This window comes from Vulpes lagopus, chromosome 19, assembly GCF_018345385.1.
Source record: "Vulpes lagopus strain Blue_001 chromosome 19, ASM1834538v1, whole genome shotgun sequence".
In the NCBI taxonomy this organism is placed as follows: Eukaryota; Metazoa; Chordata; class Mammalia; order Carnivora; family Canidae; genus Vulpes; species Vulpes lagopus.
The window spans coordinates 8,725,719-8,752,604 of record NC_054842.1 but is presented as its reverse complement, the minus strand read 5'-3'; the positions used below and the strand labels follow the sequence as shown (position 1 = coordinate 8,752,604).

Sequence of the window (26,886 nt, the reverse complement as noted above, 5' to 3'; positions counted from 1 at the left end):
GACTGACTTATTTCACTCAGCATTATACCCTCCAGTTCCATCCACGTTGAAGCAAATGGTGGGTACTTGGAGGACATTATCTTAATACGAAGGCAGGAACCTAATGTTGAAATTCCAGGTACTACAATAGGAGTGGAAATCAATGGTTGGGCAGAAAGACCTATGACAAAAATCACAATTTCTCCTATTTAAACCATAACAAAGATCCTCCAAGGTTGGCAATAAAGGAGGCCCTTCACATGGATAAGGGAAGTGAGACCTCACAGCCCAAGTGTGTTTCTGAGATTCATCATCCCTTTGGATGGGCAGGCGATGTATTACTAATTATCAATACAGTAATTGACCTAGCTTTAATAGAGGAATATGGCTCTCTCCTTAATACTCTGTTCCAAGCACAGCCAACACTTTTTTCCCTTTGTTCCCCTTATCATAGCTGAGGCAAGGCTGGAACATTTCAATAAGACTTTGAAGTCTTAGAGGTCCCAAAGGGGAAACTAGCAGAGCAGGGCCCAAGCAAGGGCCCAAGCAGCAACTGCATATGGCTGCTCTCCAGGGCCCACAAGCCTTGGCCCATCCTCACTCCTGGCTGGCATCCATATGGCAGGCAACATCTTGGCACCCACCACCCACTGGGACAAACCTGATCATCTGCCTTCCACAGAGTCCAGAGCCAAGAAAGAAACCCAAGCAAAAAGATAAATTGCCACTCCTACCTAAGATTCACCTTCCCAGATCCAGCTCTCTTTTACCTAGATTATTGGCACTAGAATGCTCACCTTCTTCCCTTAGTAGTTCCAACAGGTTGAACAGGTCAGATAAGCTGGGCATTGACACAGGAACTCTGCCCCACGGGTGGATGGGTGCCATTTCACAACAGGGCCAACCTGGGATACACATACACACGCACTCCCCCTCACCACTGGCAAAGCTCAAGTTCTAAATTTTATGCTGCATCCATAGCAAAGACTACAGCTTCCACGAAACTGGGAAATTTTATTCTATAACATTCCCTGCTATAAAGATTACTAAAAGCAGGTTTCACATACTTCACTTTATAAGGAAATAATAAGCTCTAGAATATCGCATCATCAGTCACCCACTCTGTCTCTGAGAGCACTGAGGTTTGCAAAGGAGTGATCCCTGCCCACAGGTTAAGCCAAGAGCAGCCAGCAAGCTGCTCCATTCCCCAGCATGCAAATATCCAGGGAAAACTCAATGCCTATAACTTAGTAATATTGTCACCTGCTCTGTTTAATTAGAAGTTGTGTGGTCATGAAGATGCCTTTGTGTTTTCCTCATTTTCAGTGATGAAATGGAAGTTATTAGTGGCTCTTCAGTCTCCCTCCCACTCCAGAAAAGACACGGACCAGCAGTTATGCCCAAAGACAGGCCCACTTGGGTCTGATTCTTTGCTCTACCCCCACAGGGAGCAACCTCTCCCCATCAGGAAGCAGAAAGCAAGACCAAGCCCCTGTCACAGCCTTTCTCCCCTCTGTCTACCTTGCTGCTCTTGTGAGTTCCCTGATGGGACTCATGACAGGTTCCTCTCTGCCTCTACTCAGGCAGAGCCCCGCATATAGTATACATTCAGTAATGCCTGTTGTATACAATAGAGTGGCCTTCTATTTGAGGTGTGGGTAATTCAGAGCTGTCCATTCTGTCATCCATTCATTCATCTATTTATTGGGCATCTATTGCATGCCAGGTACTCTTCAGACACTGAGGATAGAGCAGTGAGCAACACATACAAAGTTTCTTCCCTCAAAGAGACTACAGTCCTGTGACATAGGAAAACAATTAGCAAAAACCACACATACCAGTTCACTGGTTGGAGAGATTCCTAAGAGAGAGAGAATAAGGTAAAGAGAAAAGGGTGCCTAGGACTGAGACTTGACATGCTCTAACATCTAAGGGCTGCATAAAGAAGACTCAAAAAAGAATAGCCAGAAAGGCAAGAAAAAAAACAAGAAAAGAAGGCATGATAGAAACTAAGAAAGGAGAGTTCCAAGGTGCAGGTGTGGCAAACAATGCCAAATGGATATCCTTGGACTTACATTCTGGAGGTCACTGGTGATCTTAACAAGAACCATCTCAGTGGCAGGCTTTTGTCCAAAGCCATGTTGGTGAAAGTTGAGGAGAGAGTGGGAAACAGTGCTTGCACAAAATGCCTTTAAGAACTTAGCTATGAGAGTAGGAGGAGAAGTAGGGTGGTAGCTGGAGGGAGATGTAAGTAAGGTTCAGGAAGATTTTTCTTTAAGCTAGGAACAGCTAGGTCTTTAGATATGTAGCTAAGGAACCAAGAGGTTACTACCAAAAGTGGGGAATCTGTCCAAAAGCCTCACTCCTCAGTAATGAAGCCAAGGGACCAGGAGGTTTGTAAGTGGCAGCCATAAAAAAGAGGTGAAGGTGGGCTACCTAGATGACAGGAGGAGCAAGATGCAGTAGGAGCAAAGGTCTGGATGTTAAAGTGAGAAACAAGAAGGACTCCAGGCCCACCATCTTGTCCTGAGGTAACTGGAGTGGGGGGAAATGAGTGGCCACTGAGTTTGCAGTCTCGAACTCAAGCTATGCACGCACTATGGGAGCACAATGATAAATAAGACATGACCCCATCTTCAAAGAGCTCACTGTCTAGTAGAAAGAGAAGAAGCACACATGAAATGCTAGAACTCAAGACTGACTATAAAGGCTGTGGGGATGGGGGAGAAGAAACAGGCAATGTGGTGTGATGTGATTGGTGATTAAGGAGATCTCCTTGGAAGAGGTAGGGCTTAAGAAAAATGGATTACTCAAAACTACTGGGATTTAGATAGCCCAGAGAGGGGATGGGAAGGGCTTGCAAATGGTCCACTGGCAAGGAAATAGTGCCTGGTGACTTTAAGGGGATGGGAAAAGCAACAAGGACTTGGATTGAAGCATTGAAGTAGAATCAACTAAGAATAAGATTTTGGAAGGAGTAAGGACAGGACTTGGCTTCTGTTTAGATGTGCTGTGAGGAGAATAAGAGACAGATTTTAGAAATCCATTGATGAAGGAGGCAGCCTCTCCAGATGTGTTATGTATGTTGACCAGAAAGGCACTGATGAACCATCTTTTCTTTTTTCAGAACAAGTACCAGGGCTTTGTCTTTGACATTGTGACCAAACAAGCTTTTGACATTGTCATCATGGTCCTCATCTGCCTCAACATGATCACCATGATGGTGGAGACTGATGAGCAGAGTGCAGAAAAGACAAAAATTCTTAACAAAATCAACCAGTTCTTTGTGGCTGTCTTTACGGGCGAGTGTGTCATGAAGATGTTTGCCTTGCGGCATTACTACTTCACCAATGGTTGGAATGTGTTTGACTTCATTGTTGTGGTCCTCTCCATTGGAAGTAAGTGGGCTTACAGGTTGTGGGGAAGCCCAGCCTCTGCTTGGGGTTGTTTGGGCTGTTTTTCTCAAAACTAAGAGGGTAATAAACAAACTTTTTCATATACATTATATGTTAGAGGAGCCCAGTATTTGCTGCTTTCCAGGAGTAACAGATTTAAAATCCCCCTTGTCCTCTCAGTAAAATGTAGAGTTTCCATTGGGCTTCTCCAAGTGTTTTTAGGCACCAACTGTGTGCATAGCCCACTGCTTGAATTTTGGGGCTGATAGGGACAATCACTCCTCCAGAGAATATAAAATGATGGAGATTCCAGTGGGCTTTATCTTGATGGTCTTCAAAGAGAATGGTGGTATGATGTGAGGTGAGCCATTAAATACTTTCTTTTTTTTTTTTTTTTAAATTTTTTATTTATTTATGATAGTCACACAGAGAGAGAGAGAGGCAGAGACACAGGCAGAGGGAGAAGCAGGCTCCATGCACCGGGAGCCCGACGTGGGATTCGATCCCGGGTCTCCAGGATCGCGCCCTGGGCCAAAGGCAGGCGCCAAACCGCTGCGCCACCCAGGGATCCCCATTAAATACTTTCTCGGAAAAAAAAAAAAAAAGTGGTTGCCAGAAGAGTCAGGAAAGACTAAGAGTGTTCAAAGGAGATTCTTAAGTCAAGGATCGGGAATTAAATGTTTATATATTAAAAAAATAAAATAAAAATAAAATAATTAAAAATGTTTATATACTGTCAACTTAGGGAATGTGAGTGATAGAAAAGTCAAAGAATCAATGCCAAGAGATCAATGTTCTTAGGGCCTAGTCTGGGTGTTTGAGTAATAGGTCCAGTATTTGGGGGCCAATGGGTATTCAGAGAAAACTCATAAGATCAGAAGCTAAAGTAGGTGGCTACTGTAGCCACCACAGTTTCGTGCTTGCTAACTTCGGAGAACTGGTCTAGGACTCTTGGATCTTCACAATACTAGGAGTATTATTTTCCTCATTTTATACATTTAAAACTGAGCCTTACAGGTTAAGAAAGTTATGCAAGGTCATACAGTTTGTAAAGGGCAGAGCTGAATTTAGACCAGGCTAATGTTCTTCTAACAAATTAGTTGCCTTCCACCAACAAAGAGAATGTCCTTGGCCTTCTTGTGGGTTAGGCGAAGTTTGGCCCTACAAATCCCAGTGCACCAGCTTTACTTTGCATTATAAATATATACTTAACTATTATATCATGACCTGCTTACTTTTCATGTCAGAGCATAGCTGTGGATTTAATTTTCCATTGATTTGCTGTCAAGAGCTAACAGCATCTAAATACAACTTGGCAGCACTTAATCAATCTCCCCACCCTGTTCCTGAAACACAGACTTGGGTTGTGTTTATTTGTTTGGGATGTTTATTTTTGTTTTCTATTTTGTTTTGTTTCCTTGTTGCTGCTGTTTCTTGTGGGAGGTTTGTTTTCTTTGCTTGCTTTCCAAAGTGAGAAACTCTAAAGGTCATTTTGACTTTAGAGAAAAGAGCTTGCTTATGTGACTTCCATATCAACGCTATAGAAATAAAATATACTCAAAGTACTCCATTCTGTGATGGGGACACCTTTACTACCAGTTCCTATGACCTACACAGCAACAGCATCCACTGGTTAGAAATCAGTCATAGAGGCAGTTGGAAAACAACTGGAAGAACCCACCTCTTCATCCTTCTGTCCTCCCTCTCCCCCATTATTCCTTCCCACCAGCAAGACATGTATTGAGTATCTATTTGTTACAAGTATGAAGACTCACTCTCCTTTGAACTATTATGTAGACTGGTTGGCTGGTAGGATCTTAGTAGATTATATAGACACATAACATACCTCATGCTTTGGAAAAATATCCCAGTTAAACTCGCTTGAAGAGAGGGGCTTTCATAAAGATTTTATAATATAATATTATCATTACTTCCCAAATCTCATCCCATTTCCTTCCTCCTTCCAACACAAATTGTGACCACCCATATTCATATGACAAAAGACAAGTAGGGGAAGAGGGTCAAGGGAACCCTGGCAAGGAGAGAGAGCTTGCCACCACACCCCTCACCATTTGTCCTGAGAGGTTTTGAATCCTGTCTTACCTAAAGGCCTCACCTAATCTTTCATGGTCTCAATAGGCATCCGCATCCCCAAGATCAAGCTTTACAAATCTTCCAATTAGATCATATAGCAAGATATATACCTTCCTTATCTTTCCAACTTTGTTCATAGATGGAGGGGTGGGAGGGCCATAACTGACCCAAACATGCCCATCTCCAGGCCCTAACATAGAGTTCAAACACAGCTGGAGATGGAGGAAACAAGTAAAAGCCATTATGCAGACAGCTGGCCATTCAAAGCTATTCTGCTTTAGCTGTCAGCAAGTTGCCCAACTCTTCAAGCCCCTTTATAATTAATGCCAGGCTCTGTACAATTATCCACAGGACAATGTGCCAGGAACTGAGTCAATCTTCACAGTAGGAGATGGGGAGATGAATCACAGGGGATCCTGGCCTTCACAGAGCACCAAGAAAAGGTGGAGGAGAAGTCATGTCCCAAGACTGAATCCTCAGGGAAGAGTAGGGCCTGTGTCATAGACAGAAACAGACAAGGACTGTGTACATGTGGAATATGGTGCAGTGGCTTCCAGTTAAACTAGGCTGCAGAAGATAGGGCTTTGGCCATGGAGGTTGACTAAGATGAAGACATTCCAAGTGGAGGGAAAGAAAGATAAGAACATGGTGAGAAGGGTGAGACTTACTTGACAGAGAAAAGATTTATGCAGTGAGCACGTACTGAGCCCCTACTTTATGCCAACCACTGTACAACACTCAGAGGGTCCTTGAATACAGATGCTCACATGGAGATCCATATAGAGTCGAGACGAGAGATTGTGATTGCAGCCAGCTTTGTCAGGGCTCATGCTTACAAGTACTAATTAGATCATTTCCCTCTCTTCTAAAGGCCTGGTGTTTTCTGTAATACTTACGTCACTTGAAAATTACTTCTCTCCAACGCTCTTCCGAGTCATCCGCCTGGCCCGAATTGGCCGCATCCTCAGGCTTATACGAGCAGCCAAGGGAATCCGCACACTACTCTTTGCCCTTATGATGTCCTTGCCTGCCCTCTTCAACATAGGGCTTCTGCTCTTCCTTGTCATGTTCATCTACTCCATCTTCGGCATGGCTAGCTTCCCCCATGTAAGTTGGGAAGCTGGCATCGATGACATGTTCAACTTTCAGACCTTCGCCAACAGCATGCTGTGCCTCTTCCAGATCACCACGTCGGCTGGCTGGGATGGCCTCCTCAGCCCCATCCTCAACACGGGGCCCCCTTACTGTGACCCCAATCTGCCCAACAGCAATGGCTCCCGGGGGAACTGTGGGAGCCCAGCTGTGGGCATCCTCTTCTTCACCACATACATCATCATCTCCTTCCTCATTGTGGTCAACATGTACATTGCAGTGATTCTGGAGAACTTCAATGTGGCCACACAGGAGAGCAGTGAACCTCTGAGTGAGGATGACTTCGACATGTTCTATGAGACCTGGGAGAAGTTTGACCCAGAGGCCACTCAGTTTATTACCTTTTCTGCCCTCTCAGACTTTGCAGACACCCTTTCTGGCCCCCTGCGAATCCCAAAACCCAATCAGAATATATTAATCCAGATGGACCTGCCCTTGGTCCCTGGAGATAAGATTCACTGTTTGGACATTCTTTTTGCCTTCACTAAGAATGTTCTGGGAGAATCCGGAGAGTTGGATTCTCTGAAGGCGAATATTGAAGAGAAGTTTATGGCAACTAATGTCTCAAAAACATCCTATGAACCAATAGCAACCACCCTCCGGTGGAAGCAGGAAGACATTTCAGCTACTGTCATTCAAAAGGCCTATCGGAGCTATGTGCTACACCGCTCCATGACAATTTCCAACCCCCCAGCTGTGCCCAGGGCAGAGGAGGCTGTGCCACCCCCAGATGAAGCTTTTGTTGAATTCATGGTAAATGAAAATTGTGCACTCCCAGACAAATCTGAAACTGCATCTGCCGCATCTTTCCCACCATCCTATGACAGTGTCACTAGAGGCCTTAGTGATCAAATCAACATGAGCACATCTAGCTCAATGCAGAATGAAGATGAAGGTACCAGTAATAAAGTGACTGCTCCTGGGCCCTAGTGAGGACACTCTAGTATGGACCTAATCAGTTCTGATGTGAACTTCTGCTCTGTGATAACTCTTTCCCACTATAGGTGGCAACCAGCTACCACCTCACCAATGCATGCCACCAGTCACAGTATCAGAACTGGGCAAAGAATGCAATTGGTGCCCACCTTTGGAGAAGCCCTCAAAACCAATAGGAGTCAGAAGCCAAGAGCATCTCCACTGTGACTACCCTTTTGAATTTCAGTATCAAATAATGTATCTCTTACTTTCCAGAAAATGTCCCTGGTCCTTTCATTTTAATTGTGACCAGAACTTATATTTACGGTGACAAATTTCTCAGGACCAGAATTTCCAAAGATATATGGTAAGGATGTTGCTGAAGGTCCAAGGTAGTCTTCTGTGAATCCCAAACAGAAACTGACAATGTTATTTAGGATTTTGCATGACTGCATGTTGAGAGCTGCCAGACAATTGCTCCTGCCCAAGGTAACACCTGTGTTCTATGTCATGAAAGAACTTTGAGATATCCATTAAAATTAATATTTTTAGAGGTATATCAAGACCAATGTTACATCTTAAAGTGTCATTTTTTAATTATGTGAAACTGACAGGTATCATAAATCACTTCTTCACTTTCAGGATTCCTGATATTGTTTTGCAGTTTGAGCTTGAATCTGGGTAGGGCAGGAAGGACCACTATCCCACGTTGTTCTAATCCTATGTACTCCACCAATTGCCATGCTACCTGCACCATACTCTTTCCACCTCTGAATCTCAGTTTCCCCAGTTGTAAAATTGGTGGCAGATGCGAGACAAAATGGACACTCTCTATAGCCTTGCATTTTTGTTGCACCCATTGGTGCTCTGTGACAATTTAGATAAGAAAACATTCTCCCCTGAAATTATAGTGGTCAGACTTTTTTGTCCTGTAGCTAAAGAGGCAACTTTTTGATCCATTCCAGAATCTGTTTCACCTCTCATAGTCAGACCTTAAGAAGGAAAGTTTTCACATTCCCCTTGGGCCAAGACTCCATAATTAGCATAAGCAAAAGAAAAGGGACATTTTGAATATTTTCTTAAATACATCTTACAAATGTTATTAAGTACCTATCAAATGACAGGTACACTCTAAGCACAAGAGACAATGGGAATTAAGCCCCAAATGATTAATTGGGTTTATGCAGTGAATGGAGAAAGGGTTGTCAGAAGAGAATATTCAGGCCAAAGAATGTGGTGGGTCTTAAGATGAAGGAGAGCAAGGAGTTTGTGTGACAACATAGGACATAAAGGATCTTAATGACAGCCATGATCTTCTATTAGCCTTTGGAACATTTTCTGCCACAATGACAAGGATCAGGTCAATTTGTTGATATATATATTTGATCACTTCATAACATTTCCCATTTACATAATTACAAAGCTTAGGAACTAGACCACCATACAGGCCTCAGGGGTACACATTTTTCTGAGAACTTGATCTCCTTTCTCTGTCACTGTTGGTCCATCAGAGACCAAAAAGGCTGTTGATATGTTTGTTGGGGTTTGTCAGCACCCACAGATACAAGTTAATAAGATAATGGTGGAATAGCTGAGAGCCGGGCTGTCCCAGTACAAATCAGATGTTTCCAGATGAGTGGTTTGTATCTTAAGGATGAGTTCAACAAAATAGCTCTTCCTCACTGGTTCCACTGAATAAGGGAACACAAATATTGATGGCGCCACTTCTTCAACATCTAAATCCCATGCAATTGGTGAAAATGTCATCTAAGATAGCTGGATAGACAGAGATCTTGGGGACTGACTTATTTTTATATGTTATGTGAAAGAATGAAGTGTACCAAATCATCAGGCTAGTTTTAAGTAGATGATATCATTCTCAAAGATATTCTTGATACATTTTTTACCCCAGGCGGTAAGTTGAATTGTGCACCCCTCCCCACAAAAAAAGATATATTGAAGTTCTAACCCACGATCCTGGCAAATGTGGCCTTATTTGGAAATAAAGTGCAGATGTAATCAAATTAAGACATAATCATGGGGCACGCTGGGTGGCTCAGCGGTTTAGCGCCGCCTTAACCCCAGAGTGTGATCCTGGGGTCCTGGGATTGAGTTCCACATCAGGCTCCCTGCATGGAGCTTACTTCTCCCTCTGTCTGTGTCTCTGCCCCCCCCCCTCTCTCTCTCTCCCTCTCTCTATGTGTGTGTGTCTCTCATGAATAAATAAATAAAATCTTAAAAAAGAAAGACATAATCATACTGGATTTAAGTGGACCCTAATCCAATGATGAATGTCTTTAAAACATGAGGAAAATTTGGACATAAACACACAGGGAGGAGAATGTCATGTGAAAACACACACAGAGAATAAGAAGGCAGCTTTGTGAAGACAGAGGCAGAAAATGGAGTGATGTGGCTGCAAGCCCAGGAATGCCAAGTATTGCTGGCAAGCACCAAATACTAGAAAAGGGCAAAGAAAAATTCTTCTCCAGAACCCTCAGAGACAACATAGCTCTATCAATACTTTATTGATACTTCTATTATTAGACTTTGACTTGAGACTCTGGTCTCCAGAACTGGAAGAGAATACATTTCTGTCATTTTAAGCCACCTAGTTTGAAGTACTTTGTTACAGCAGCCCTAGCAAACTAACACACCCCACATTTTCTTCCATACAGATGCACTTCCCAAATTATGATGAGAACCACTAGAAAAGTGATGCAATATACCCAGCTTGCATTGCACAGAGTTTTCAGAAATTTATTCAATGCAAATGTGGGCTTAGCCCTTGAACATTTCACTAGACCTAGTTCCAAAGTTCACCCGCTGGTACAATTACAAGGTGGGAGCAAATCTGAGAGGTCCAGGGCAGATGGAGAGTCAGAGCTAGCTTCTCAGCCTCACTCATAGAAGATGGTAGTAGAATCTCTCTGACCCAGATTATATGAATATACCTAAGTGCTGAAGGGAAATGAGAGATAGAACAGTGGTGTTGACTGTATAAATATCTGGAACCTGCAGGATCCTCAAAATTTCTCCATCATAAACACTACCCTTACTTTTTAATCCATTAAACTGGGGCAGCCTGGGTGGTTCAGTGGTTTAGCACCACCTTGGGCCCAGGGCCTGATCCTGGAGACCCAGGATCAAGTCCCATGTCGGGGACTGCATGAAGCCTGCATGGAGCCTGTTTCTCCCTCTGCCTCTCTCTCTCTCTCTCTCTCTCTCTCTCTCTCTCTCATAAATAAATAAAATTTTAATGCATTAAACTGTGTAATACACAGACATAGATGGCCAAGAACATTCAAGAACATTCAGCCAACACAAATGGATAGATACAGGCAGAGCCTCTAGCAGGTTTGCTAGAGTGTTTGCCTTAAGACGAAGGTGAGATCACTTTCCTAAGCACTGAGGATGTAAAATTAGTAAGACACATCCTTAGCCTGGAGGTGAACACAGGCTGAGGTTTAATAAAAATTTTTTTTTAATCTAAAGATTTCCAGCAGTGACAAACTAGGTTATTTAAATCACCCCTTCTATTGAAAACAATGAAAATGCTAGATAAGTACTAGACAACAATAGTATGTAAGTTGGTAAAATGTGAGCTGAGTAAGTCTTCTAAAGCTTTGCTTTTATTCAGAAGGAAAGTAAAAGTTTGTATTATTATTAGACTTTGATAAGTTAAGAATTCATGAATTAATTGCTAGGATTGCCACTAGCAGAACAGAACCAGTATATTCCAAACTAGGATGGGGGAAATATGCTAATAAATAGACAATAAAACAAGTAAGATAAGAAAGAAGATAAAAGAGGAATATAGAACAAGGGAACAAGCTGCCTTATGTGGTTTGGAACTGGCTTTTTTCTTCTACTGAATACACCAGCTCCTGTCTTTCCTCTAAAGGTCTTTGCAGGTTCAGGAGGTTACTCCCTCCTTCCCTCTGCCCCCTCAGACATGAGAGAGGGGCAGAGACACAGGCAGAGGGAGGAGAAGTAGGCTCCATGCAGGAGGCCCAGGTGGGACTCGATCTGGGAATTCCAGGATCAAGACTTGAGCCAAAGGCAGACGCTCAACCGCTGACCCACCCAGGCGACCCAAGTATCATCTAGAGTGAAATTTACTTAGGTCGTGGTTGATATTCTTGACTCAGCCCACTCATACAGCCACTCTACATTCACCAAAATGACTAGAAGGAAGAACTTACCACAAAAGAAAGAATCAGAAACAGTACTCTCTGCCACAGAGTTACAGAATATGGATTACAATTCAATGTCAGAAAGCCAATGCAGAATCACAATTATAAAGCTACTGGTGGTTCTGGAAAAAAGCATAAAGGATTCAAAAGACTTCATGACTGCAGAATTTAGATCTAACCAGACCAAAATTAAAAATAAATTAAATGAAAAAAAAATCAATTAAATGAGATGCAGTCCAAACTGGAGGTCCTAACGATAAGGGTTAATGAGGTGGAGGAAAGAGCGACATAGAAGACAAGTTGATGGTAAGGAAGGAAACTGAGTAAAAAACATAAACACAATTAAAAGACCATGAGGAAAGGTTAAGGGAAATAAATGAGCCTCAGAAGGAACAATCTATGTATAATTGGGGTTGCAGAAAATGCCAAGAGGGACAGAGAGCCAGAAAGCATATTTGGACAAATCATAACTGAGAACTTCCCTAATTTGGGGAGGGGAAAAGGCATTCAGATCCAAGAGATAGAGAAACACCCCCCCCAAATCAATAAAAACCATTCAACACCTACACATTTAATAGTGAAACTTGCAAATTCCAAAGATAAAGAGAAAATCCTTTAGCGAGAGACAAGCAGATTCTTAATTTAGATGGGGAGAAATATTAGATTAACAGCAGACCTTTCCACAGAGACATGGCAGGCCAGAAAGGGCTGGCATGATATATACAGGGTCCTATATGAGAAGAACATGCAGCCAAGAATACTTTATCCAGCAAGGCTCTCATTCAGAATAGAAGGAGAGATAAAGAGCTTCCAATGTAGGCAGAAATTGAAAGAATATGTGACCACCAAACCAGCTCTTCAAGAAATATTAAGGGGGATGTTGTAAAAGAAAGAGGAAGATACCATTTGATTTAGCTGAGAATCAATAACAGAAGGAAATAGGCCAAAGCATATGTGGACTCTAAATATATGACAAAGATGGCTGACATAGCAGCAAGAAACAGATAACCTTTCTACAAATGGTCCCAGGACAATAGTTTTGTTTGTTTGTTTGTTTTTTGTTTTTGTTTTTTTTACAGAACACAAAAGTGATTTATTTTATTAGGAAAAAAAAATGCCCTATTTTAACACAAGTTCACTGTTTATGAGAACACATACTAAAAGAACAGTAACAAACTGGTCTTAGGAAGAAACAGTAAGAGGACAGAAAACTTGATATACTACATCTTCGAGGTGCCTGCAAGCAGGCCCACTGGAAATAAACACACAACTCCCATCACCCACACACACAAATCTGCACAGGTTCAATTGGCAAACATTTAGAAAACACACTGGAAGATAAGGATGAACTCAACCCCATATGTACATCCACATGTGTATATGTGTGCATGATTTTCCTTCATTTTACTCTCAGCTCAAAGAAATTCTTGATCTAAAATTATTTCATGCCTAGCTCTACACATAGGATACATCATAAAGCAGAAGTTTGTATCTTCCTGGGAGCTGCTCACTGGAAGTAGAGGATGTATTTTGGGTTGTCTCAGGGCAAAATCCACATACAAACACAAGTCGTTACACAGTGCCTGCCACGTAAGTGCAACATTACCAAAAAGCTTTATACAGCGCCATTTACACTAAGTGACGAGTTGTCGATCAATAGTGTTTTCATGAGAAACAAAACAAAATCGGACCCTTACCTAAAACTGTACCTAAAAATAAATGAGTGGTGTATACTATATGTTTGCAAATTGAACTCCAATAAAAAAAATACACATATAAAAAAATAAAAATAAAACAAATGAGTGGGGAAAATTAGAGAGGGTGTCAAAATATGAGAGACTCCCAACTCTGGGAAACAAACAAGGGGTAGTGGAAGGGAAAGTGGGCAGGGGGGGTGGGGTGACTGGATGAGGGGCACTGAGGGAGGCACTTGACTCCAATAAAAATGTATATATATATATATATAAATAAAAATTAAAATTAAAATTAACTTCACATGTACACAAATGTGAAAGGCAAATCTACAAAGCCTTTAAAAGATAATAAAGGAAAACATCTACATGACTTTGGAATAAAGAAGAGACTGATAAATTTGACCACATTAAAATTTGGAACATCAGTTCATCAAAATAGATCGATCATTAAAAGTGGAAAAAGCAAACTATAGAGTGGAAAAAATATTTAAAACATCTAGAACCAACAAAAGTCTAATGTTCAAAGATTTTATTAATTTCTACAAATCGATACAAAATAGACAACACATTAGAAAAATAGCAATAGGGAAGCCTGGGTGGCCAGTGGTTGAGCATCTGCCTTTGGCTCAGAGTGTGATCCTGGGGTCCTGGGATTTAGTCCCGCATTGGGCTCCCCGCTTCTCCGTCTGCATATGTCTCTGCCTCTTTCTGTGTCTCTCATGAATAGATAAATAAAATCTTTTTTAAAAAAACATAGTGAAATACCACTGCACATCTATCAGATCTGCAAAGCGTTAGAGTCTAACAAATAGCAACTGTTGGCAAAGATGTCAAGCAACAAGAACCACACCACTGAAAAGTAATTGAATTGGCACAACCATTCTGAAAAACAGTTTAACTTTACTAGAAGACTTGAAGATGCATATACCCATGATTCAGGTCTCCCACTCTAAGATATGAAACCTAGAGAAATCTATGCACATATACGCTAGGAGACATGTACCAGAAAATTTATCAACATTGTTTTTAATGGACCCAAATGAGGCATAATCTAATGTCCACCAGCAGTAAAATAAATCAATATATTGTGGTGTATTTTTATAAATGTAATTTTATGCAGTAATGAAAATGGATGTGATATAGCTTTGTACAAGTCTGCAGATGAACCTTAGAAGCATAATATTGAGTGAAAGAAGCCAGACATAAAATTACATATACTGATTAAAAGAGGTTCAAAACAGACAAAGGCAAATATATTATTTAGGAATGCATAAGGAAAACAGATTACCATATAAAGTTCAGGTATAAATTCCCACTAGGGGGAAAGAGGCATTTGTGACTGGGTCTTTGGCAACGTTCTAATTCATCACCCAGGTGGTTCTCTTTATGAGTGTTGCCTTTATAACTAAGTGTTAAGCTAAACATGTGTGTCCAATGTACTTTTCTGTGTGTTACATCTCACAATTAAAAATAATAATAATAATGACTTAGCTCCGATTCTCCTCCTTCTTCACTGAAGTAGTTACTATCTGCTACTCTGAATCATGGTGTTTCTATCTTGGACTTGGATTATCTGAGCTGAGTTATAAAAGGAGGAGTAGGAGTTCAATACAGGCATACCTTGTTTTATTGTGTATCACTTTATTGCACTTCACAAATACTGTTTTACAAATTGAAGATCTGTGACAACCCTGTATCAAGCAAATTTATCGGCACCATTTTTCCAGTAGCATTTGCTCACTTCATGTCTCTGTGTCACATTTTGGTAATTCTCACATTTTAAACTTTCTCATTATTATTAGATTTGTTACGGTGATCTGTAATCAGGGACCATGAATGCTACTATTGTAATTGTTTGAGGTGCCACAAATTGTGCCCATATAGACGGCAAATTTAATTGATAAATGTGTGTATTCTGACGCTCCACCAACTAGCCATTTACCACATCTCTCTCCCATTCCTCAGGTCTCCTTATTCCCTGAGGCAACAATACTGAAAATAAGCCAATTAATAATGCGTCAGTGGCCTCTTAAGGCTCAAGCGAAAGGAAGAGTCACACATCTCTCACTTTAAGTCAAAATCTAGAGATGATTAGGCTTAGTGAGAAAGGCATGATGAAAGCCAAGATGGGCTGAAAGCTAGGCCTCTTAAACCAATCATTCAGCCGAGTTGTGACTGCAAAGGAAAAAGTCTTCAAAGATATTAAAAGTGCTATTTCAGTAAACACAGGAATGATAAGAGAGCAAAACAACCTTATTGCTGTTACGGAGAAAGTTTTCTCGATCTGGACAGAAGATCAAACCAGCCACAACATTCTCTCAAGCCAAAGCCTTATCTAGAGCAAGGCCCTAACTCTCTTCAATTCTGTGAAGGCTAAGAAAGGTGAGAAAGCTGCAGAAGAACAGTCGGAAGCTGACAGAGGTTGATTTGTGAGGCTTAAGGAAAGAAATCATCTGCATAACATCGAGGTGCAAGGTGACACAGCAAGTGCTGATGTAGAAGCTACAGCAAGTTATCCAGAAGATCTAGCTTAGATAATTAATGAAGGTGGCTACACTAAACAACAGATTTTCAATGTAAATAAAACAGCCTTCTATTGGAAGATACCATCAGGACTTTCAAGGTGAGAAATGAGAAGTCAAAGCCTGGCTTCAAAGGACAGGGTAACTCTCTTTAGAGGCTAATGCAGCCAATGACTTTAAGTTGAAGCCAATGCTCACTTACCATTCCAAAAATTCTGGGGCCGTTAAGAATGCTGTTCAATCTACTCTGCCTATGCTCTGTAAATGGAATAACATGCTTAGGCAAGAGCACATCTATTTACAACAGTTTACTAACTATCTTAAGCCCACTGTTGAGACCTACTGAGAAAAAAAAAAAGATTCTTTTTAAAATATACTGCTCACTGACAATGCACTTAGTCACCCAAGAGCTCTGATGGAGATGGACGATAAGATTAATATTGTCTTCACCCCTGCTAGTACAACATCCATTCTGCAGCCCATGGATCAAACAGTAATTTTAACTTTCAAGTCTTATAATTTAAGAAATACATTTTGTAAGGCTACAGTGCCATAGATAGTAATTCCTGTGATGGATCTGGGCAAAGTAAATTAAAAACCTTCTGGAAAGGATTTGCCATTCTAGATACCATTAAGAGCATCTGTGATTCATGAGAGGAGATCAAAACGTCAACATTTATAGGAATTTAAAAAGTTGATTCCAACCCTCATGGAGGACTGAGAGGTTCAAGACTTCAGTGAAGGTTGTACTTGCAGATGTGATGGAAATAGCAAGAGAACCAGAATTAGTAGTGGGGCCTGAAGATGGGGTTGAATTGCTTCAATCTTGTGGTAAAACAAGAATGGATGAAAAGAGGCTTCTTATGGATTAGCAAAGAAAGTTGTCTCTTTTTTTTAAGATTTTATTTATTTATTCATGAGAGACACAGAGAGAGAGGCAGAGACATAGGCAGAGGGAGAAGCAGGCTCCCTGCAGGGAGCCTGACATGGGACTTGATCTCAAGACCCTGGGTTCACGACCTGAGCCAAAGGCAGATGATGCTCAACCACTGAGCCACCCAGGTGCCCTGAAAATTGTTTCTTTTAAATATTTTTTTATTCATGATAGTCGCACAGAGAGAGAGAGAGACAGAGGCAGAGACACAGGCAGAGGGAGAAGCAGGCTCCATGCACTGGGAGCCTGACGTGGGACTCGATCCCGGGTCTCAGGACCGCGCCCTGGGCCAAAGGCAGGCGCCAAACCGCTGCGCCACCCAGGGATCCCTGAAAATTGTTTCTTAAGATGGAATATACTCCTACTCTCTCTCTCTCTCTCTTGAATAAGGAAATGAATCTTTTTTTAAAAAATGGAGCACCTGGGTGCCTCAATCGGTTAAGCGTCTGACCTGTGATTTCAGCTCAGGTCATGATCTCATGGGTTGTGTGATTGAGCCATGCATCAAGCTCCACACTCACTGAGGAGTCTGCTTGATATTCTCTCCCTCTCTCTTTGCCTCTCCCCCACTCTGCCACTTGCATTACATTCTCTCTTTCTCTAAAAATAAATAAATAAATCTTAAAAAAAGAGAGAGAGAGAGAGAGATGGATTATATTCCTGGTGAAGGTGCTATGAAGATTGATGAAATGATAACAAAGAATCTAGAATATTATATTAATTTAGTTGATAAAGCAGCAGCAAAGTTTGAGAACATTGGCTCCAATTTGAAAGAAGTTCCACCATGGGTAAAATGCTCTGAAACAGTTATCACATAATACAAAGAAACAAACTATTCACAAAAAGAAGTCAATCAATGCAGCAAACTTCATTGTTGTCTTATATTAAGATACCATCACGTCACCTCAGCCTTGACAACCACCACCCTGATCAGTCAGTGGCCATCAACATCGAGGCAAGCCCTTCCATCAGCAAAAAGATGACTCATTGGAAGCTGGAATAATGTTTATCATTTTTTAGCAATAAATATCTTTAAGACAGAATCCTATTGCACACTTAATAGACTATAGTACAGTGTAAATGTAAGTCTTATATGCACTGGGAAACCAAAATTTTCATTTGACTCACTTTATTACTGTATTCACTTTATCATGATGGTCTGGAACCAAACCAGCAATGTCTCTGAGGTATTTTTGTAATGAATAATAAAAAAGGAAATTTTAGAGAAAAGCAATAGCAAATGCATAAGACAAAGAAGATGTGCAAATGATGAAGAATTTGGACAAATGTAACCAAACTATTGTGAACCAAGCATAGCAGGAAATGGAGGATCGATATGATCATAATGGGGACAAAATTTTGTTTCTCTATAAATTCTTTTGGATGGTGTTACGGATGATCTTAAAATACTTAACAACCTGCCTGGCACAGGGCACCAACCAGAACTGACATATTGCTAAATGTGGAAGCCCCCCATGTTGTTAGGTACTAACCCGTTAGTTGTTGCATCAAGGAAAATTCTAAAGGGAGATCCCAAAAGATGGACTAGGGAAGCTGAGGAAGAGGTAGGGAGCACCTGAGGCAACTGCTATTTACTAATAAGTACAGAAATATTTTATTATACTTGTGCAAGTGATAGAAATCCAACCCAATTTAGTTTATAGGGAGAAGGAAAAAATATTTTCATGTACTAAACAAGAAGCCAAAGAGATAGAGTTGGATCCAGGCTTACCTGGATCCAGGAGCTCAAATGATGCATCAGGATATTATCTCCCTCCTTCCAGGTTCTGCTTTCTTCTGTATTGGTTCCATTCTCAAGCAGGCTCCCTCCATGTAGTGGCAAAAGATTACTCTGCAAGTCCTTTACATCCATGATCTCAGAAGGGAAATGACTCTTTCCCAATAATTCTAGTAAAATTTCCAGTGAGGCATGTCCCTGGCCCAGATCATTTCATATCCCTTTCCCTAAGCAAACACTGTGTCCAAACATGTTCATTGACTATTTCTGGATCATATGCTTACCCTTCAAGCCACAAGCTGAGCTGCGAGCAGTTCCCAAATATAAAAGTTCTGTGGTCATAAGAAAGAATGGATGATGAACAGGCTAAAACAATAACCACCCACCCTGTCCACCACTGAGCCACCCAATATCACTATACATTTTTCTTTTCAGATGTGCGATATCAAAAATACCTTCCTAACATAATGTAGCTATCCCACATACAACTGCACTCCCCCTCTTCCCAAAGAAAGACAGCCCAGCACTTTGTCCAATTTTGCATCAGCTTCAACTGAAGACTGTTTGGATAAGCAAACTGTGCCAACTCTACTTTCAAAATTTATCCAGAAGGAGAGGAGTTAAGATGGTGGAGAAGTAGGGGACCCTAAGTTCACCTGGTCCCTAGAATTCAGCTAAATCATTATCAAATCATTTTTAACACCTGTAAAATCAATCAGATACCTGAGGAAAGAAATAATGCAATTCTACAAATTGAAAAGCAACCACTTTTTGGATGGGAGGAGGTGCAGAGACTTGAATCCAGAGCAATATATCAGAGGATCATCAGTGGGGAGGGAGCCAGCTTAAGGATACCATGAAATATTATAAGCAGTGGAACACAAAATCAGAACTTTTTTTACAGTGGAAGATACCCTGGCCTAAAGGTGCTCAGGTGGCAAAATGGGGTAGAATCCCAGGCCGGACAGTGTGGTCTTAGGATCCCTGGGGTCACAAGAAGAACAGGGACAAGTGAGTAAGGCAGAGTTCCCAGGCATCAGAGCAGGGAAGCTGGCTGAAAATAGTGAGTTTAGGCACCAGTTTAGGCAACATCAATAGTGTGTTGCCATAAACCACAAACCTCTGCATGGTCCCACAACTGCTCTCTAAGCAGGGGCCAAGCAAGCAGCAGAAGTCAGGGAGACATGGTGCAGGTCCACTCACAGGGATTCCATAAAGTTTAGCCACTTGAAATTCAGTCACATGCTTGAGATAAAATTGCTTGATCATGGGCTGGATGAACACAATTTGGATGGAAACCAGGGAGACAAGAGCGATTGACTGCTTTTCTGTGAGGGCTTACTGAAGAGTGGGGGGTGCGAAATTTTAGTTCTGGGGCTAGAGAGCAGGGTGTTGACATTTTCATCCCCCACATTGGTGCTAAAAGCCTTTAGGAAGCAAAACAGTGCCATGTAGTACAATCCAGAACCACTTAGACTAAGCCTAGCCCCCTGGCAAGGGAGGCACAGCTCCATCAGAGCAAGGACACCTGAGAATCAGCACAACAGGCCCCTCCTCCAGAAAACCAGCAAGAACCAGCTAGCACCAAGTTTACCAATCAGAGAGAACTGCAAACTTCAGCTCTAGCGAAAACAATATATAGCATTCATGGGGTTTTTTAAATTATTCTTTGGCCTTTTCAGGGTTTTTTTCCAGCCATATTCTTCTTTTTTCAAATCTTTTAAAAGTATTTTTAAATATTTGTTTATATATATGTTATTTTATATATTTAAAAAATTTTTATTTCTGTTCATTTTATTTTATTTTGTTTTGTTTTGTTTCATTTTTGTTTTCTTCTGGTTTGTTTTGTAAATTATGTCTGTGGGTGGTGGTGGTGTCTTTTCTCTCTCTCTTTCTTCTATTCTTTTCTGGATATACTGACGACAAACAAAAAACAGGAGGTAGTACTCACAGCCAGGGATCTAATCAATATGGATATAAGTAAGATGTCTGACCTAAAATTTAAAACAATGATTATAAGGATACTAGCTGGGCCTGAAAAACAATATAGGAGACACTAGAGAATCCCTCATTATAGAACTAAAAGAACTAAAATCTAATCAGGCCAAAATTAAAAATGAGATACCATCAAAAATGGAAGCTCTAGCAGCAAGGATAAATGAGGCAGAAGTCAGTGATATAGAAGATAAAATCATGGAAAATAAGGAAGCTGAAAGAAAAGAGAAAAACAACTAGATTATGAAGGGAGACTTTGAGAAATCAATGATTCCATAAAGAGAGAAAATATCCAGCTAATAGAGGTCCCAGAAGATGAAGGAAGAGGGCAAAAGTTTTAAACAAATTATAGCTGAGAACTTCCTGAATCTGGGGAAGGAAACAGGCATTCAAGTCCAGGAGCCACAGAAAACCTCCCTCAAATCAATAAAAATAGGTCAACACCTCGACATATAATAGTGCAGCTTGCAATTTCAGAGATGACAGAAAATCCTGAAAGCAGCTCAGGGACAAGAGGTCCTTAACCTACAAAGGTAGAAACATAAGGCTGGCTGCAGACCTGTCCACAAAGACCTGGCAGGACAGAAAGGACAGGTATGCTAAATGAAGAAAAAGATGCAGCCAAGAATACTAGATCCACCAGGACTGTCATTCAGAATAGAAAGAGAGATAAAGAGTTTCCAGGACAAACAAAAACTAAAGGAATTTATGAACACTAAACAAGCCTTGCAAGAAATATTAAAGGAGATTCTTTGAGAACAGAGGGATCCTTTGAGCACAGAGAAAGCACAGAAAGTAACAAAGACCAGAAAAGAACAGAGACAATCTACAGAAATAGCGATTTTACAAGTAACACAATGGCACAGAATTCATATCTTTCAATAATTAATCTGAATGGAAATGGACTAAATGTTCCATCAAAAGACATAGGGTATCAGATTGGGTTAAGAAAAAAAAAAGGCAAGATCCATCCATATGCTCCCTACAAGAGACTCATTTTAGACCGAAAGTTACCTCCAGATTGAAAGTGAGGGGTAGAGAACTATTTATCATACTAACAGACATCAAAAGAAAGCTGGAATAGCAATCCTTATATCAGACAAACTAGATTTTAAACCAAAGACTAAAATAAAATATGAAGGACACTATATAATAATAAAAGGGTCTATCCAACAAGAAGACCTAACAGTTGTAAATATTTATGCACCTAACTTGGGAGCAGCCAAATATATAAACCAATGAATAACAAAGTTTAAGAAGCTCATTGATAATAATACAATAATAATAGGAGATTTTAACACCTCACTCACAGCAATAGACAGATCATCTAAGCAGAAGACCAACAAGGAAACAAGAGCTTTGAATGATGCACTGGGCCAGATGGACTTCACAGATATATTAGGAGCATTTCATCTTAAAGCAGAAGAATACACATTTTTCTCTAGTGCATATGGAACATTCTCCAGAATAGATCACATACTGGGTCACAAACCAGTTATCAACCAGCACAAAAAGATTACGGTTATTCCATACATATTTTCAGATCACAATGCTTTAAAACTTAAAGTTGACTGCAAGAAAAAAATTCTAAAGGACCACAGATACATGGAGGTTAAAGAGCATCCTACTTAAGAGTTAATGGATCAGCCAAGAAATTAAAGACAAATTTAAAAATACATAGAAGAAAGTGAGAATGAAAACACAACAGTTCAGAACCTTTAGGAAACAACAAAGGTGGCCCTAAGAGGGAAGTGTATAGCCATACAAGTGTTCCTCAAGAAACAAGAAGTCTCGGGACACCTGGGTGGCTCAGCAGTTAAAGTATCTGCCTTCAGCTCAGGGTGCGATCTGGAGTCCCGGGATCAAGTCCCACATCGGGCTCCCTGCATGGAACCTGCTTCTCCCTCTGCCTGTGTCTCTGCCTTTCAATCTCCCTGTGTTTCTCATAAATAAATAAAATCTTTTAAAAAAAATTAAGCTGCTTGCTTATTAAAAAAAAAAGAAAGAAAGAAACAAGAAGTCTCAAATACACAACCTAACCTTACATCTAGGGGAGCTGGAAAAGACAGCAAATGAAGCCTAAATCCAGCAGAAGAGAAATAATAAATATTAGAGCAGAAATCAATGATACAGAAATTTAAAAAAACAATAGAACATATCAATGAAACTAGGAGCTAGTCCTTTGAAAGAATTAATAAGATCAATAAACCTCTAGCCATACTTATCAAAAGGAAAAGAGAAAGGACCCAAATAAATAAAATCATAAATGAAAGAGGAGAGATCACAACCAACACCAAAGAAATACAAACAATTATAAGAGAATATTATAAACAATTATATGGCAGCAAATTAGGCAATCTGGAAGAAATGGATGCATTCCTAGAGACATATAAACTACCAAAACTGAAATAGAAAGAAATAGAAGACCTGAACAGACCCATAACCAGTAAAGAAATTGAATCAGTAATCAAAAATCTCCCAAAAAAGAGTCCAGGGCCAGACGGCTTCCCAGCAGAATTCTACCAGACATTTAAAGAAGAATTAATACCTATTCTTCTGAAACTGTTACAAAAATAGAAATGGAAGGAAAACTTCCAAACTCATTCTATGAGGCCAGCACATTACTTTGATCACAAAACCAGACAAAGACCCCACTAAAAAGGAGAATTACAGAACAATATCCCTGATGAACATGGATGCAAAAATTCTCATGAAGATACTAGCTAATAAGATTCAACAGAACATTAAAAGGATTATTCACCACGACCGAGTGAGATTGATTCCTGACTGCAAGGGTGGTTCAACACCCACAAATCAATCAATGTGATACACCACATAAAGAAAAGAAAGGACAAGAATCATATGATCCTCTCAATAGATGTAGAAAAAGCATCCTTTCTTGATAAAAACGCTCCACCATGTAGGGATAGATGGAGCATACCTCAATATCATAAAAGCTATATATGAAAAACCCACAGCTAATACCATCCTCAATGGGGAAAAATTGAAAGCTTTTCCACTAAGGTCAGGAACATGACAGGGATATTCATGCTCACCACTGTTGTTCAACAAAGAACTAAAAGTCAGCAATCGGACAACAAAAACAAATAAAAGGCATACATATTGGCAAAGAAGAAGTCAAACTCTCACTCTTCACAAATGACATGATACTTTATATAGAAAACCCAAAAGATTCTAGCAAAAAAATTGCTAGAACTGATACAGGAATGGAGCAAAATCACAAGATATAAAAAATGCACAGAAGTCAGGTGCATTTCTATACACTTAAATGAGGCAGAAGAAAGAGAAATCAAGGAATCGATCCCATTTACAATGACACCAAAAACCATAAGATCCTAGGAATAAACCTAACCAAAGAGGTAAAGGATCTGTACTCTGAAAACTATAGAACACTTATGAAAAAGATTGAGGAAGGCACAAAAAAATGGAAAGACACTCTGTGGTCCTGGATTAGAAGAACAAATGTTATTAAAATGCCTCTGGTACCCAAAGCAGTCTACACACTCAATACAATCTCTATCAAATTACCATCAATATTATTCACAGAGTCGTAACAAATAATCCTAAAATTTACGTGGAACCAGAAAAGACCCCGAATAGCCCAAGGAATGTTGAAAAAGAAAACCAAAGCTGGAGGCATCACAATTCTTGACTTCAAGCTCTATTACAAAGCTGTAATCATCAAGCCAGTATGGTACTGGCAGAAAACTGACACATAGAGCAGTGGCACAGAACACAGAACCCAAAAATGGACCTTAAACCTTATGGTCAACTAATCTTCGACAAAGCAGGAAAGAATATCCAATGGAAAAAAGACAATCTCTTCAACAAATGGCGTTGGGAAAATTGGACAGCCACATGTAGAGGAATGCACAGGACCACTTTCTTACACTATACACAAAAATAAACTCAAAATGGATGAAAGACCTAAAGGTGAGACAGGAATCCATCAAAATCCTAGAGGATAACACAGGCAGCAACCTCTTTGACCTTAGCCACAACAACTTCTTGATAGATATGTCTCCAAAGGCAAGGGAAACAAAAGCAAAAATGAATTATTGGGACTTCCTCAAGATAAAAGTCTTTTGCAGAGCAAAGTAAACAGTCAACAAAACTAAAAGGCAATCTACAAAATGGGAGAAGATATTTGCAAATGACTTCTCAGATAAAGGTCTAGTATCCAAAATCTACAAAGAATTTATCAAACTCAATACCCAAAAAAACAAAAATCCAGTCAATAAATGGACAGAGGACATGAACAGACATTTCTTCAAAGAAGACATACAAAAAAAAAAAAAAAGAAGACATACAAAAAAAAAAAAAGAAGAAGACATACAAATGGCCAACAGACACATGAAAAAATGCTCAACATCACTCATCATCAGGGAAATGCAAATCTAAACCACACTGTGATACCACATCACACCAGGCAGAATGGCTAAAATGAACAACTCAGGAAACAACAGATGTTGGTGAGGATGTAGAGAAAGAGGAATTCTCTTACATTATTGGTGGGAATACAAATTGGTGCAGCCACTCTGGAAAACAGAATGTAGTTTGCTCAAAAAGTTAAAAATAGAAGTACTCTGTGACCCAGCAATTGCACTACTAGGTATTTATCCAAAGAGTACAAAATAGTGATTCAAAGGGGCACATGCACCCCAATGTTTGTAGCAGCAATGTCCACAATAGTCAAAATATGGAAAGAGCCCAGATGTCCATGAACAAATGAATGAATAAAGAAGATGTGAGATTGATATACATATCAATATATCATGGTTCATTCCTATACTTTCTTCAGTTCTTCCCTGACCAACCTGTAAAATTACCAGCTATATCCATAGCATGTATCACCCTCCCAGATATCATACATGTATTTGCTTATTGTCTGTCTTCCCCGCCTGGAATGTAAGCTCTGTGAGAGCAAGGACTCTACCTACTTTCCTCACTAATTGATCCTCTATACCTAAAACAGTGTCAAAGTAGATTCACAATATTTGTAAATGAGTGAAATGCTTTCTTCTTGATCAGTCCACATCTAGCTTCTCCTAGCCCACATCATAGCCCACTAGATGGCTAGTCATCCTATATAGTAATATAGGATAAACATTTAGCTCCACTAAAACATCCTATTCAGAAAAGAAACCATATCCAGAAGTACAAGTGCACAGTATACACTGGAGCATGTACTCTTTGCCCTGACAGTGGAGGGATTTCTTGGTTCTGCTTCTGGGAGAATTCCTCATTCACTGTTCTACTCTCTCATGAGAAGGAATATTGGGAAGAGACTCCTTCTGAGGAATGGGCAATTTATTGCATTTTTCATTGGCATCAGTGGGCTCTGGAAATTGTCTTCAGGTTTGAGCAATCACAAGCCATTATTTGCCAGAACTGAAGTTTCTCTGGCAATATAACTCTCTTAAAACAATAGTATAATTTCCATCTCTTGCATTTTACCAACTCAGTAGTTTTTGTTGGGTTATGGTCCTTCAGTCTAGACGTGGGACTGGATATTGCTGCCTTTTAGCAATAGACATCTTGCCCCCAATCCCACCGGCAGTCCTCAGCTGAATGGCCTTCATACTGGTTTCAACCAGCCACTGTATACAGATACTGTTGAAAAACAATTGCTTTGGGTGGACTTCCCAATCCCAGTCTACATCCCACTGGGAAGCTCTATAAATTGGAGTCATGTCTCCTTTGCTCTACAGGGAGTTCTTGGACAAGATCATTCAGGGGAGAGATGGGGTGAAGGGTGTCAGGCGTCTCCCAGCTCCCATTCTTACCATCATCTCTATGTTTCTAATCACCGATATGCTGGTAAATGTTTAACAATTAGCTCTTTAGGTGGAAAAAATCTCTGATTTGTAGCACCTTCTTATTTATCTGGTGTAAATACTCCCACCATAGCCCATGTCAAGCTACCCACATGACATCTCTGAAGGCATAATGGAGAAGAGATGTGCATAGTCGACTTGAGCCAGTATGAGCTTGCTCCAACACATTCCTATTTCCAACCATCCCACCCTTTCTTTAGCAAAATTAGTCTAGAACAGAAATCTATTTTTCCACTCTCCAAGATCTAGGACCCTAAGACCTTAGGATACTAGCCATAGCCAGAAAAGGCCTCCCCTTCTGCTTTCACATGGATCAGTTGAGGCCAAAATGTGCCAAATGGGAACCTGAACTGTGGATTTTTTAGTCTCTCAAGTAAACTAATTAAAGTCAATAAGTATGTTCACCTAGAACCC

General features: G+C 40.3%; 1 protein-coding gene across 3 annotated transcripts in view; it reads left to right on the top strand.

Annotated features, from left to right (window-relative positions):
• SCN10A (sodium voltage-gated channel alpha subunit 10) overlaps window positions 1-8,100 on the top strand; it is an 89,961-nt gene extending 81,861 nt beyond the window's left edge. For all 3 annotated transcript variants that reach the window (XM_041734229.1, XM_041734228.1, XM_041734227.1), the window contains 2 exons: window positions 3,107-3,377; window positions 6,340-8,100. In XM_041734229.1, coding sequence (XP_041590163.1) covers window positions 3,107-3,377; window positions 6,340-7,550 — 1,482 coding nt within the window. In that variant the 3' untranslated portion in view covers window positions 7,551-8,100. The remainder of the gene's footprint in view (window positions 1-3,106; window positions 3,378-6,339) is intronic.
• The last annotated feature ends 18,786 nt before the right edge of the window (window positions 8,101-26,886 follow it).